This window comes from Rana temporaria, chromosome 3 (genome assembly GCF_905171775.1).
Source record: "Rana temporaria chromosome 3, aRanTem1.1, whole genome shotgun sequence".
Taxonomy (NCBI): Eukaryota; Metazoa; Chordata; class Amphibia; order Anura; family Ranidae; genus Rana; species Rana temporaria.
This window is the reverse complement of record NC_053491.1, coordinates 229,779,349-229,793,941: the sequence shown is the minus strand read 5'-3', so window position 1 is coordinate 229,793,941 and position 14,593 is coordinate 229,779,349. Positions and strand designations below refer to the sequence as shown.

Genomic DNA, 14,593 nt, shown 5'->3' with positions numbered 1-14,593 from the left:
GAGGTGTGAATTACTGGGCGTGCCACAATGCATACTGGGAAATTTAGTTCTTACATGAACGAGCGAAGCAAACCAGGAAGTGAATGAGAGAACAGAAACTAGAATGCCAGAGGTGATATAGATGAAGGAATTTAATAGGTATTTACTCGTTTTTTAACAGAATCATTACACTATTCTGTCTGTCTACCTTGCAGACATTAATTTTAGGCAACATTTTTTTTTTCCTTTAGTGACCCTTTAACTACTTTTTACAAGGCCTTTGTTAATGTGTAGGAAATACCATTTAACACACTTAGCACAATTAGAAATGGTATAATGGAACCACCATTGAGATATCTATAATTTGTGTATTAACGGCCCATTAGCTGCTTGACCCAGGTCATATTGTGTAGAGCCTTTATCTGCATTGATTAAAACAGAAGACCCTGGTTTCCCTGCACTCAGATGGAGCAAATGTGTCTGCTGAGAAAATCCAAGTAACAGGCTTGATTCTCTTCAGCTGCAGAACATTTCTCCTTTTTTTCTTTATAGAGAACAAAACAAATCAATGTGGAGAATTGACCTTCCTAGAGTTCCTTGCAGTGCAACAGTGCTTTCTGCAAAGTAGTACTTTCTACTAGGCAGCCACCAAAACACACAGCTATTCACTTTGAACTTTGGATGCAAAGTTTTGGAAATTTTTCATAAGCTGCCAAGGAAACAAACACATTTGGAAGCATCTGAAATAACTGTGACATTTTCATTTACAGTTTTTGTGTTAAGGGTATGTACAGGGGCAAGGAAATGACTGGTTGCCATGGTTTTAGTGATGGTGCCCTTATATTTAGATGATAAGGGTTGATCTAAATCTAAGTGAGAGGAAGATGTGTTTTACAGCTAAAAGAAAACATGGCATATAAAAAACTTTTAAAGTTTCTAATTCCTGAGCTGTTTGGATCTCTAAATATATGCAGTTAATAAATAATAATTTTGTTTCTGAAGTTGATCTGATCACCAGAGGCTTTCGGGGAGAGACAGAGGGCAACCCCCCCCCCCCCCCTTCTATAACAAGAGGTCACTGCAGCATTCTGGGGACTGGTGATAGGGCTATTTGCCCATTGCCAATTCTGCAAGCAGAGAATGAGTCACTGAGAACAGGATGCCAAGTTTACCCAATGCATACCACACCCATACTGCACTCTATACCACACTTATTCCACACCTAGACTAGGGTGACCAGACATCCCCAGTTTCAGGGGACACTCCCCTGATTGAGGACTCTGTCCCCGGACCAAGTCTGTCCCTGGTTTTGTCCCCAGATTGGATTTAATAGGGGGCAAGGGCATTTTCAAAAGACAGTCAGTGCAGAATTAAAATAAAAAAAATAGAATTACACACCCCCGCTCCGCTGTGCCTACTAGCATAGGGGGGGTTGTATTTTTCCCATTATCTGTGCCCCTTTCTGATGATCATGTGCTGGTCGGAGCGGAGGGAATATTTCTTCCGTTTCGGGCGCATGTTCTTCTGCCTTGACCCAAATCCTGGCCAGTCACCTGCCTATCTCCTTGCCTTCCCTGGTGGAGTGATCTTCCTCCGCTCCCCATCCAGTAGTTGCCGGGGGCCCGAAGAGTAAGACTTAAGAGGCTGTGAGGCGGGCAGCGACGGTTGCCGATTGTTGCCATTACTAGTAAAGAAAAAATATGTCCCTGGATTTCATTTTAAAAATCTGGTCACCTTAACCTAGACGGTACCTATACAACCTCATACAGCATTATGCGGAACCTTTACCGCATCTGAACCACATCTTACATGCAGGTTAGTGCACCAATGCTTTTACCCACTTCAGCTCCGGAAGGTTTTACCCCATTAATGACCAGGCCATTTTTTTTGCAAAAAACGGCACTGCGTTAATTCAATTAACAATTACGCAGTCGTTGCATCGCTGTACACAAATACATTATTTTCCCACAAATAGAGCTTTCTTTTGGTGATATTTTATCACCTCTGTGTTTTTTATTTTTTGTGCAATAAACAAGACAATTAAAAAAAAAAGTTTGCTTTCTGCTATAAAACACACCCAATACAAGAATTTACAAAAATCTCTTCATCAATTCAGGCCAATAAGTATTCTGCTACATATGTTTGGTAAAAAAAAATCACAATAAGCTTATATTGATTGGTTTGCACAAAAGTTATAGCGTCTACAAAATATGGGATATTTTTATGGCATTTTTAATTATAATACATTTTTTTACTAGTAAAGGCGACGATTAGTGATTTTTAGCGGGAGTGCCACATTGTGGCAGACAAATCGGACACATAACTGACACTTTTGACCTTTTTTTGTGAACCAGTGACATTATTACATTGATCAGTGCTACACATATGCACTGTTACTGTACTAATGACATGGAAGGGGTTAGCATCAGGGGCGATCAAAGAGCTAAATTTGCCCTAGGAGGTGCTTGCTTACTGTGTGGGGGATGGACTGACTGGGTGAACACAGAGATTGATGTTCCTGCTTAGCAGGAACAGGAGATCTCTGTGTCCTCCCTGTCAGAACAGGAATCTGCCTTGTTTTCTCTAGGAAACGATCGCGGGTGGCCGGTGAACATCAGGTCCGCCAGACCTGCTGATTGGCTCCCCCTCTGTCCAATGCACACACACAGTATCTATTGCACTAAATGATGTACGGGTACATGATTTCACGCAATAGAGGCACCCAGCCGCAGCATATATGTATATATGCGTAAGGCGGTCTTTAAGTGGTTAAAGGGACCCAACGACAGCTAGCAGAAGAACATCTCAAAGGATTTCCTCTCCATTAATAATTATTCTGCAAGCCCTTTTTGTTCCCCTGCCCCCTCTGCTGCCATCCTTCTTTTATTTTGGACAGTGAATATCCAGTTGGTCTAGGACTAGCATTGCTGCTATAAATGCGCACTGGCAGTATAGTTCCAGCACTCAGTAGATTAAACTGTACACTGCTCACTGCTGCTTTGCTACTGTTTATGCTGATCTGGATGCCAAATGTCAATCAATGCCTAGTCCTTACTGTTAATCACTATATATGCTAAAGTGTGTTACTACAATTGTTGATCTAATTTGTCTAGCTACCAACCATATTAGGTGACAATATATTAAGTTTGCCTTTACTACCTTGTTTGGTGCCTATTTTCATTGATATAGCACTACCCTAAGTACTAAGAATTACTTTCAATACATTCCTATGATATTGCATGTTTGTGTACCCTTTTTGGCTATGGGACAGCAAATCTCCCCAATGAAAAGAAGAGGGAAACGATAAACGTTACAGGGGTTATAACCCTCTCTTACTCTATCCAAAATGTAAAAAAAAATAAAAAATTATTATAGTTCTATTTTAACTATGAAAAAACATGTTACGCATTAAATAAATGAAAACTGCATTTGTTTTGCATTTTTGTCCATCTCTCTGCTTATTCTAAAAATTATATTCAGGGCATTTTTAAAAAACTGATTACCAAATAAAATACTTTTATATGCTAAAACAATTGTAAATAATTTTGGTGTCAAAGCGGTTAAGTTATTGTTGATTAAACTGTTGATCCCAAAACTTTAAAATGTACTATTTACATAGCATCAACAAACAGCGTTTTACAGAGACCAATATAGCACTTTTCATTTTTCAAAACATTGTTTCTGTGTATATTTTGTAGCTATTTTTCACATTGGGTAGCCATATTTGCTTACATAGGCTTTGTTGCTTTATTTTCAGTGCTACACAATAGTCATGCTTTACTGCTGCTTATCACAGAGAAAGCCTATGGGTTGGCCACAGCAGAGGTGCAGATAATGTGTGTCACATTAGAATACCAGTGATATATTAAGTAATAGGAGATTTAAAGTGAACTATACTCACCTTCAGTCTAGTGATGTGTCGTCCTGGAGTTCCTTGCTAGCCGCTGAACATCTTCGGGAGGCCAGTTTCTGGATATTAATCGCCAGCTGATTTCATTGGCCAGGCCGAGGTAACGCCATATGCAGGAGTTCATTCAGCTCAGCATTGCCAAATTTGTACAATGAACTGCGTGTGCCCGCACCAGAGGATCGGTGTACAGAGGGACTGAGCCGCTTGGAAGCCTTGCTGTGCTGAACACCAGAGGCTACAGAGCCTGTGACCTGTGTGCAGAGGGACTGAGCCAGGATACACTCTCTGCTGTGCTGAGGACCAGAGTCACCCCAGGCAACCCAGAAGTGAGAAGACATCTGACCAGATAGACTACTGTTACTGTGTTGCCTTGCGGCCATAATCTGCTGCTGGCATAGACTGAGGACTTAGGGATTGGACACTTGACTAGCAGCCTATAGTACTGCACAAAGACTTGACTGGGACTGTATATATGTGCACCACCATCAAGACGGCCCTAGCGCTAACCGGTGGAGGATCTAGGGAACAGGACTGTTTCTTTAAGCCACCCTAAAAGGACTCTTGTCATTGCCCGTAGAAGCAGAGATACCGGTGTAATAGATCTGGGTTATAGTCTAGACACTCCTAGAGTGCACTCTAGCAATATAGCATACTTCCATGTTCTACAGTATCTTAGCCACCCTAATTGCACCCTTACATTTCTTGTTGTATTCTTTATAAAGTCTGAATGCTGATCCCTCAACCTTGTATTTTTTGAATGCCTTCTCTTTTGCTGTTATATGCATTTTTACATTGGAGTTAAGCCATCCAGGACTTTTGCTTGCTCTTTTAAATGTATTACCCAATGGGTTGGGCCATTGCTTATGCTGATTAGCAGGTTATTAGGTATAAGTCCATTCAATTATACGGATCTCTATACCAAACCGCTACAATCTAGCGATCACATTGTCTAGAGAATTGTTTGATTTACATTCTACATGTTCATATACAGTATGTACATATTGCCTGCCATGTAAATCATTACAATTTAATGCACTTCTTGATTACTAACCAGACTGGCCTCTACTTTCTGATATTGAATTAGAGTGGTGTGCAAAATAATTATCTTTGTGCTCTTAAGACCCCTTTATCATTGGGTAGATTTCATTGTGATTAACAGGGGACCTGTGATCCCCTGCTGATTGGAGCTGAATGGACAGATGACAGAACCCTGTCAACTCAGTTCCGGATGAAAGGACATGGAACTCCCTGTTTGTTTACACCTGGCTCCACCTACACAGAAAAGGAAAATCAGACCCAGAGGTGGACCCCTGAGGGGAGGTAAGTGGATGTAGATGGACACAAGTACATTTACAAAGCTTGTCAATAGGGATGAATGGACCTTCTGATCAGGTCCACCTGAAAAAGTGACAGGCAGACTCGATCGGAACGCCCATCTGAAAGGGGCCTAACAGTACTACCATGTCTTTTTGCTTAATCTGGTGTGTCAGTGGGGCTGACTCTTGGAGTTGAGGCACAGGATAGAGAACTCAAATTATGAATGCATAAAAGCAAGGTAAAGGTGTTTTAAAGGTGTGGTACCTACCAGGAAAATCTACTTTATTTGCTATGGAGATGCCACAAACTAGTAAGATATTGGTACATAGTCATCCTAACTAATATTATGATCTATTCTCTGCTTACTTGTGTGTTGGGTCGATTTGACTCCTCTACCTTGGACGCTACAATACTTGCTGTTACTAGATCTGTTTGTAGCACACAAAATGACTGTTGTAAAGTGTATCTCTCTAAAGTGAATCATCTATATGGGCCAAGAAACATGGTGTAAATCCTTAACCCACATGAGAACTACATTTAAGTTAAATTAAGATGAACATCATAAATCTTTTTGCAAACTTGGTCTTGCAAGTTGGACACTCTGGACTCAGAAGTAGTATAATTGCTGCTTTCACCAGTGTCATCCTTTTATTACCAGCACTATACAGGGGATGTTACAACACCTCTTCCATAGGGTGCAATACCATTGTTCTGTTTCTTGTTGCAGAGGTGATGGTAGACATACCAATTAATGGTTCAGGAACTAAACACTGTACATGTACTCTATATTTACACATATGTACTTAGTTCTTGGTGTGCAATGCACATTTACCTGTTACAGAGATGGTAACATCATATATATTTTTATAATACAGTACCTACTGTATACAGGTGAGAAAGCCGCCGCTCCAGGTGAGCACCTCCAGGCAATCACTGTCTGCTCAGGAACCAGATGGCAAATGCACAGGACATGCGAATAAAGACAAAGATGGACTGCCGCACTCCAAAAAAGTCTTGAAAAAAGACGTGCTCTTTATTGATCACCAAACAGTCGGGAAAATGGCTGACGCGTTTTGCATTGACTTTCAATGCTTAATCATAGCTATGATTAAGCATTGAAAGTCAATGCGAAACGCGTCAGCCATTTTCCCCGACTGTTTGGGGATTGTATGCTGTGCATTTTTTCCATCAATAAAGAGCACGTCTTTTTTCAAGACTTTTTTGGAGTGCGGCAGTCCATCTTTGTCTTTATTCGCAGTACCTACTGTATACTAGGAAGTCTTGTATGGCATTTGTGTATCTGTGTCCCACATACTAGGGATACCCTTCTACCCTTTGACAGCCACCAGTTGACTTTAAGTGTAGCTGCTTGCGCTCATTCCCACCTGCCACTGACAGTTTGGGTCTCAAATGACAATTAGGCCCCATGTACACGAGACGCTGCTAAACGTACGTTCAGAGACAGTTGGATGCTTTTTTCAACTGCCCCTGAACTCATTCAATGTTATCCTATGTGACAATGTACATAGTCTCGTTTATTGTCGTTTTTAGGCAGTTGCGTTTAGCAGCGTTTCTTTGAAAACCCCAAAAAAACATTTTTGGCCATTTAAAATTTTTTATTTTTTTTTTAAACGCTTCTAAACGCAGCAAAATGCAGCTGAACGCAGCATTTGTAAATGTGGCAAAACGGACGTTTTAAATGTGGGTTACTATCTGTCAAGTTTAATCATTTAGGAGCAGTTCTAAAAGTGTCCAGTGTACATGGAGCCTTAGGGACCAATCAGCATTTCCTGGTACTGTGATCACTATAAGCTCATCTCCCAAATCGCAAGAGTGAATATAGTAGGTCCATTAGTGATTTGATGTGAGAGACCCAGCAGAGATTCCCGGTGATTAGCTACAGGTGAAAGCAATTGGAGTCTGACTGCTCCTATAGTGATTGATATTGTCATAATAATGTATATACTGTATACTAAAAAAAAAAATCTGCAGCATTTGTTTATCTGTGTGATTGTTGGTTTCTTAAAATCACAAAAATTCAGAAATAAAAATTGATTTGAAAAAAGAAGAAAATGCTAGTTGATTTGGCTTCAGTACTTCTGAATCACAGACTTGGAGCAAGCACGTAGAAAATCAAAGTTTGAAGCCCTTATCTCTCTACTTGTTCTGGGTCAAAGTATTGCAGCCATAGCACCATAATGATGGCCAAGAGAAAATATAATGTTGAGAAGGAAATTTAACTAGTGCATCATTTTTTCCCTTAGTACAGGCTTAGTAAACAATCATGGCAGAAACCTGGAGGCTGTAAATTTTTTACTTCTGCAGCAGAAAATGATTGTAACCTAGCTTTGATACTGTCCTTGCTTCAGTACAAGAGTCACTGACCTTGAGCAATAAACTAACTGAAGTGCTGAAGACAGAGGATCTACGTAGCAGCCAGGCAACTAACAAAGCAACATCAGCACTTGTTTCCTTTATGGACTAGTTAGGTCCACTTATACAGTCATTTGTAGTGTTTTCTATTGTGCACAGACTGTTATAATGTGAATAATATCCTACCTTTCCAAATTCAGCTTCTGTGCTAACACCCTCCAGTCAGCTCCATGGGACGATGGCTCATCCAAACCGGTGATAATCTTCTGTCTCATTAAAAATGGGATCTTGAAGGCGCTGGGACCCACCAAAGCTGCTGCTTCCTTTCCTCCATCATCTAGCAGTATCTCTGGAGGGCGATTTTCCTGGACCAAAAGCATTGCAGGTCAGGGCTTCTATTTGGCAAGGTGCATGAAGGTGCAACAACTTGAAATTAAATTATACTATTCGGCTGATATATTATGGCAAAGTGCAAAGTCCCAAGACACATATCCACTTATGAGAATTCATCTTTCACTGATTTGACTTCAGCAAAGCAAGATGTAACTATGGGTTACTCATCTTTGGCTATCGTTAATGTTTTACGACCTAAACAAATTCTATCTGGATGCTTTGGGTTGCTGATCTTTTAACATCATTACTGCTTTAGTGGCATAGTTCACCTTTACCAAAAACTGCCTGTGCAGGTAAGGGGCACCTAAAGATAAAAACAAACACTGCAGATTTGACCAAAGTTGAATAAAGCCTTGCTATAGGTGTAGTCCATTTACGTAAACTTAAATCTTACTAAAAACATTCCATCCTGCCTTCTTACTATATTGTTCCTACAGATACCCCTTACCTTCCTAGGCAGTCTTTTGGTAAAGGTAAACTTTTCCTTGAAAGCCATGTCACATGAACCATTTTTAAGTCATATGAATAAGCCTAAAATAGCTATCATTACCTACTACGGTGTTGCCCCTTTACTGGCTAAATCGACAAGGTGCCCCTCATTCCATCTACAGTGATTTGGCCAGTAACAGAGTGAACACCATAGGAGCATGTAAGGATGGATAATGTGACATGGCCCTTACCTGGAAGCTTTTTTGGGGTATCACACTTTGTACCATCATACGTGCTTTCTCACTTCACTTCACCGTACTTCCGAACTCAATCATTCTTTGCGTCTTCACAAACTTCTGAATCAAAGCTGCACAAGAATCTTCATTCTTCAACACATAGTCATTTGGTCATTGTCTCACCTTATTTAGATTAATGTTGATGTTGAAACTCTGCCCATCCCCTTCCACCTGCCACACCCAGACCCTGCAGGAGAGCTCACAGGTGCTAAGACTAAAGCGCTCCAATGTAAATGTACAGTGCAGGTTGTCATGGACTCCATTCCAGATGTGATAGAATGGGATCTCCTGCAGGAAGAAAGAAAAACAATTGCCAAATTATCCTCATATGTTGCCATAAAGGTCAGTGATTTCTGTAGTGAAACCTATGATTAAGTCCTGTAAGGGGTAAAATGTATTAAACTGTGGCCTTTGGGGTTTTCTGTGTGTGCTGTTTATCCTGTTTGCTCGCTCATTACATTCACTGGATGCTTAACGTCATTGAAGTGCAGCCTGATTCCTCTGGATTAATCTGTATATATATCAAACACAAAGCTTTTGATATTGCTTTATATTTCACTGCACATTGAACTTTGGCTCAGGTCTTTACTTTTGTGTGGGAAGCAGGACTCCCTTGACAAGCATGGCTGGGCAAGTCTACACATTTACAGTAAGATACTAACTGATATACAGTGAAAGAGTTTTCGCTGCTTGTTTTTATTTGGGTTTTGGGATGGCACTTTGGTGTTTTCAATGTCACTTTGTAAAAAATTACAGTGAATGAGCTGCCTTTACATGTTACGTTTTATTGCATGTGTGTTACTGCAATGCGTAGTGTGTATGGGGGCCTAACAGAAACCTGTATTGATGAGTAAAGAATGCAGCCCTTGCAGATCTTTTTATTCGAAAACCCTGGTTTCCGGGGCTGCCCTGTTGATCCAATAGTTTTAGTACTAATTTGGATACTTGTTCAAGGTCAGTAACTGAAAAAATATTAAAGACAAGAACAGCTAGGCAATTTCAAAGAACAGCTAGCATTTTCAGAAAAGTGGACTTCTTATTTCTCTTAGTACAGCTTGCCGATTTCATACAGGACAGTTTGCATCTATTATGTAGATAGTAGTGAAAATAGGTTGACACTATGCTTTAGCAAAGTGTTAGTACTTAATAAAAAACTGAATTTTATTTAGAAGTCAATGATAATTGTGAGGCCTGGCATATATCAGTGTGTATTGCACTAAATGTATAAGCCAACCACACACAGTCCTTAAAGTGGAGTTTCCATCTTAACATGTTTTTTTCATTATTGTGCTCATTACACCTAAAAAAGCAAAAAAAAAATAAAAAAAAAATGTTTTTTTTTACTCATCTGGAAATGCCTGTTGCTATGCGGTCCCACGAAATCTGCCTTTGAAACCACCTAGGATTCTGACATCATCTCCCTCTAATGCTCCTGGGAAATGTGTGTCATCATTTCCCAGGATGCAGTGCGCTGTCCAATTATCACTCCCTATCCAAGACTTCCAGGAAGTAAGTGCTTGTAGGCTTCACAATGCCCACAAGCAAAATGACAACGGTGTAGACATAGTTTTATAAACTATCTTTTTTGAATATCTATGCGGATCGGTGGCGGATTGAAAGATAGTGACTGGATTTATATTATAAAAATGCAGGATGAAGGGACATACATTTAAAAAATGCTAATTGTGGTTGGAACTCCACTTTAACATGGCCTTCGGTTTTTAATGGAAAGTTTACCTTTGCGAATCGTCCTTTGAGTTTTATGCATACCTGGTAGCTAGCCAAGAGCTTGCTCTTCCACATGGTGCTATGCATGTCATGCACAGAAAGGCGCAGATTGTGATAGCTGTCTTTAAAATGTAAGAGGCGTGGCTCATCTAATAATTTCCCTCCCTGTTGTTTCTCCAGCTGTACCACCTCCTGTGGGACACAGTTACAATAATAAAAGGATAAAGTATAAGGAACTTGATGAATTTTGAGAAATGGTCAAATAACATTTAAAGGTTTAAATAATACGGCAGCACAAACTGCAATGGATATGAGCACAAGTTAAATTGCCCAAAACAACCAATTATATTTTATATTACTCAAATAAGAAATGTGAAAAATGAATATTGATTGGTTGTGATGGGTTGCAGAATTATGATCCTTGCCTTATTTAAAGCCACTTGAAATCACAGAAATATAAAATAGACTTTTTACTGGCAACCTCCATCTTCATTAAATTTTTCATTAAGCGAATATAACATTACAGTTAAGTACAGTAGTATTCCAGACAGGTGTTTTCATTAATGTTGCTAAATAAAGGAAATATCATGAACTACAAATCAGAGTATTTAGGAATGCAATTAGAGACAAACAAGAACCTGCATTCTTTGAGTGAATGTGTGTGATAGGGGAGCAGGGAAAAATCATCTGAGGAGCATAGATTGTAAATAAAAGGAGCTGAAGAACACAATGCCTTTACTGGTGTCGTGAGGGGAACGGAAGCCTGGTTAAAATAGGGGGAGAAACAGTCTAACTATAAAGAGCTAAGAGGCACCAGGAGAAAAGAGAGAGAAAAAATGAGGAAGGGAGGAGGACTAGAAAGGAGAGGAAGGGGAAAGGGAAAGAGGAAGGGGGAGGCAATAGGATTATAGACAGCAACCTGAGTGGGAGAGCACAGGTTCTGCGTGGTATCCACAGGTTACATGAGTAGAAGTTATCAGTCCTTACTAGAGAGTTGTTGATGGCCAATCTAGGGAGACCAGACTTTAAAGAAAGCTTCTTGGGCATCATTCAGAATAGCCATCTACTTCTCCTCTAACATAGTGCCCATGATTCCCTGTTTAATTTCCTAAGAAGCATACCATTGGTTGTTTCCATGAGTTGAGATTGTCTCATTGCCAGGAATAAGCTTTCATTTACATTTTCTTAGATATGTGTCTATGTAGTAGGGCTTCCAAGTGGGCAATCTCCATTTTCGTAGTTTTACCTCCACTTTCCTGTTGCATCAGCTGTTCATTGCCTAAATATGAATGTGTAGTCCAATAGGCACATGAGTTAGACCCACCGCTCTCAGTAATGAAACAAACCTGATCAACAACATGCCCCTCTTGCAATTCAAGTTTGTGTCAGGCCTCGTACACACGGCCGAGGAACTCGACGTGCCAAACACATCGAGTTCCTCGGCGAGTTCAGGGATGAAGCCGCCGAGGAGCTCGGCGGGCCGCCTTCTCCCATAGAACAATGAGAAAATAGAGAACATGTTCTCTATTTTCTCGACGAGTTCCTCGGCGGCTCCATCGGGCCAAAAGTGTACAGACGACAGAGTTTCTCGATAGAATCCGGCTCTGACCGAGTTTCTCGCTGAATTCTGCCGAGAAACTCTGTCGTGTGTACGAGGCCTAAGGGTATGGTGGGTACTGAGCTCTGCCAGCATAGCACAGTGAGATTTGAAAGCAGCATTTTCACTGAGAGAAAAGGGTATTTTTTGGAATTTCCTAGCAAAATTTAGTCATTTGGAGCTACAGGACTATAAAGAGATAAACGGCTGTTAGACTTAAATTGGGTTTTAAATATGCCCATTTGAGTCTATTCTTCTGTACATCAGATTAAAATTTCTTGCAGACAGCCAGTGACAATTTGCATATACAATGAATGCAAATGCAACTGTAGATACATGGGTGTCTGCTTGTCATGTATGTCTGAGTCACTGACCTTACAGCTGCATCTGCCTACAAATCATCTAGAGGACAAATGCCCACCTGGGCACAGCTGGCTTCTTTGCACAGCTACTGAACTTTGCTTCTCATCATCTTAAGATTGTTCAAGTGAAAGCTTTCCACAAAGGCCAACCAGCTGAAAGACGGATGTAACTGATTCTCGGTGATAAATGCCTCGGTGCTATATTCAAGCACAAAGCATGCCAGGAGAAAGTACACTGAAGTTGCAAGCGTTCACCTCAGTATATTCTTCTGAGGAGATTACATTATGATTCCTTTTTACAATTACAGGAGCACAGTTTACTTTGCCCTTTCTCTTTCATTCTCTGACATTGTATTGTATAAATTGGCATCCGCCTGGTATTTGCCAAGATCCGCTCAATGTCATTTTTATCACATTTGTCGCAGGTGCTTCTTTAAAACGTTCTTCCTGTGCTTTTCAAACATCTAGAATCCTCTCATTATTCTCTGTAGTACCCCTACGCAACTGATCTCCATCAGTGGGCTCAACAATGAATTATTGTGTTACATCATGTTTTATGTGCCCCATAATCAACCATCTCCCATCATTACAGTCAGTGAACCACATCCAGACTTTAATAGTTATGTTTTATGTGTGGCTTTATCCTCTTACTCACCTTCATGGCATCTTGTGTGTCGGTGATGCAGTACACTCGCAGGCTGTACTCTAGAGATGTGCAGGAGGTGGGGGCAAAGAGTAGGAGCTTGAGGCGTTTGGTGGCTGACATGCTGAGGGACTCTCCCACCAGAGCAAAGCGCCCCAGCTGCTCTGTGAATAGGTAACAGCTGCGGGATTCCAGTTGGCAGTAATAAAGGTGTGAGGGGCTTCCTCCGTCAACTTGCAAGACATCCTGTTAACAAGTCATAAACAGGGTAAGTCAAAAGAATGTCTTAAAAGCAATAACCGGTAATTGCAATGTAAATAGTTATTAAAAATAGTTTAAAAAATACATTCTAATGCAGTCATTGTTATAAATATAATTTATATTTTGCAAATTTGTAATTCCTAAAGTGCTTTATCAAAGACAACTTGGATGCTGGCATTGTTGACCTCTCCCTATTAAAATCCTAGTTGGTTGGTTGTCATGCTGACCCTCTTCCTTTAAGACAGTGACCCAGAAAACATATGCACATAAGTCATTTTCACCTACATTCTTGATATTTGTTTTGTGTCTGTAGCTCAGAAAGCATTAAAGGAAGTACACTATACGGTCAAATGTTTAAGTTTTTATCACATATATCACTTTATGACTTGTTGGTTGTCAAATACCAAAACTGGCTAAAGACTTGGGGCCAGATCCTCAAAAGAGATATGCAGGCGTATCTCTGTTATCTCTGCGTATCCCTGTTTCTATCTTTGGAACTGATCCACAGAATCAGTTTCCAATAGATAGGCAGAAGATCCGACATGTGTAAGGGACTTACACTGCCGGCTCTTAGGATGCAGTACCGCATCCGCCGCTGGGGGCATTTCGAGTTGAAATGCCGCTTCGGGTATGCAAATTAGCACTTACTGAGATCCACAAAGCTTTTCAGCTTCGTTTTTACTCCGTAAGTATTAAGTTGCATGTGTAAAATTAGGGCTGCTTTTACAAAGTGTAAACTGTTTACACCTTGTAAAAGTAGACCCTTCTTTCTCGCGACACTGTTTTTTTTTTTTGCCCGCCGTAACTTTTTTTTTCCTGACGCAACTTTTTTTACCCGGCGCGATTCACAAAACTCAGCGTAATGTAAAACCGCACAAAGCACGTCGGGAAAATGACGTCGGGAGCATGCGTAGTACGTCCGGCGCAGAAGCGCACCTAATTTAAATGGGACTCGCCCCATTTGAATAGGAACGCCTTGCGCCGGCCGGATTTAAGTTACCCAGCCGAAAATTTCTAGGTAAGTGCTTTGTGGATCGGGCACTTAGGTAGAAATTTTCCAACAGTGTAACTTAAATGGGAATTTTTAAGTTACGGCGGCTGGCTGTGGATCTGGCCCTTGGTTCACAATTGTCATCCTAATAATTCTGATCGAGGCTATGTAGGCTCAAATTCTTCACACCAAACTCACCAAACCACTTGACTAAACTTGACTTTGTGCACAGGTACGACTTTGAGATACAGTCATGTATGAACAGAAAAGGGTCTTGTCCAAACTGCTGCCACAAGGTTGTATTAAATTGTAGG

General features: G+C 40.6%; 1 protein-coding gene across 3 annotated transcripts in view; it reads right to left on the bottom strand.

Moving 5' to 3' along the window:
* The window catches only part of UNC5A (unc-5 netrin receptor A), a 571,376-nt gene that overhangs the window by 32,222 nt on the left and 524,561 nt on the right, over nucleotides 1-14,593 (bottom strand). For all 3 annotated transcript variants that reach the window (XM_040344399.1, XM_040344401.1, XM_040344402.1), the window contains 4 exons: nucleotides 13,040-13,273; nucleotides 10,468-10,617; nucleotides 8,821-8,985; nucleotides 7,766-7,944 (listed from right to left, as the gene is read on the bottom strand). In XM_040344399.1, the coding sequence (XP_040200333.1) occupies nucleotides 7,766-7,944; nucleotides 8,821-8,985; nucleotides 10,468-10,617; nucleotides 13,040-13,273 (728 nt within the window). The remainder of the gene's footprint in view (nucleotides 1-7,765; nucleotides 7,945-8,820; nucleotides 8,986-10,467; nucleotides 10,618-13,039; nucleotides 13,274-14,593) is intronic.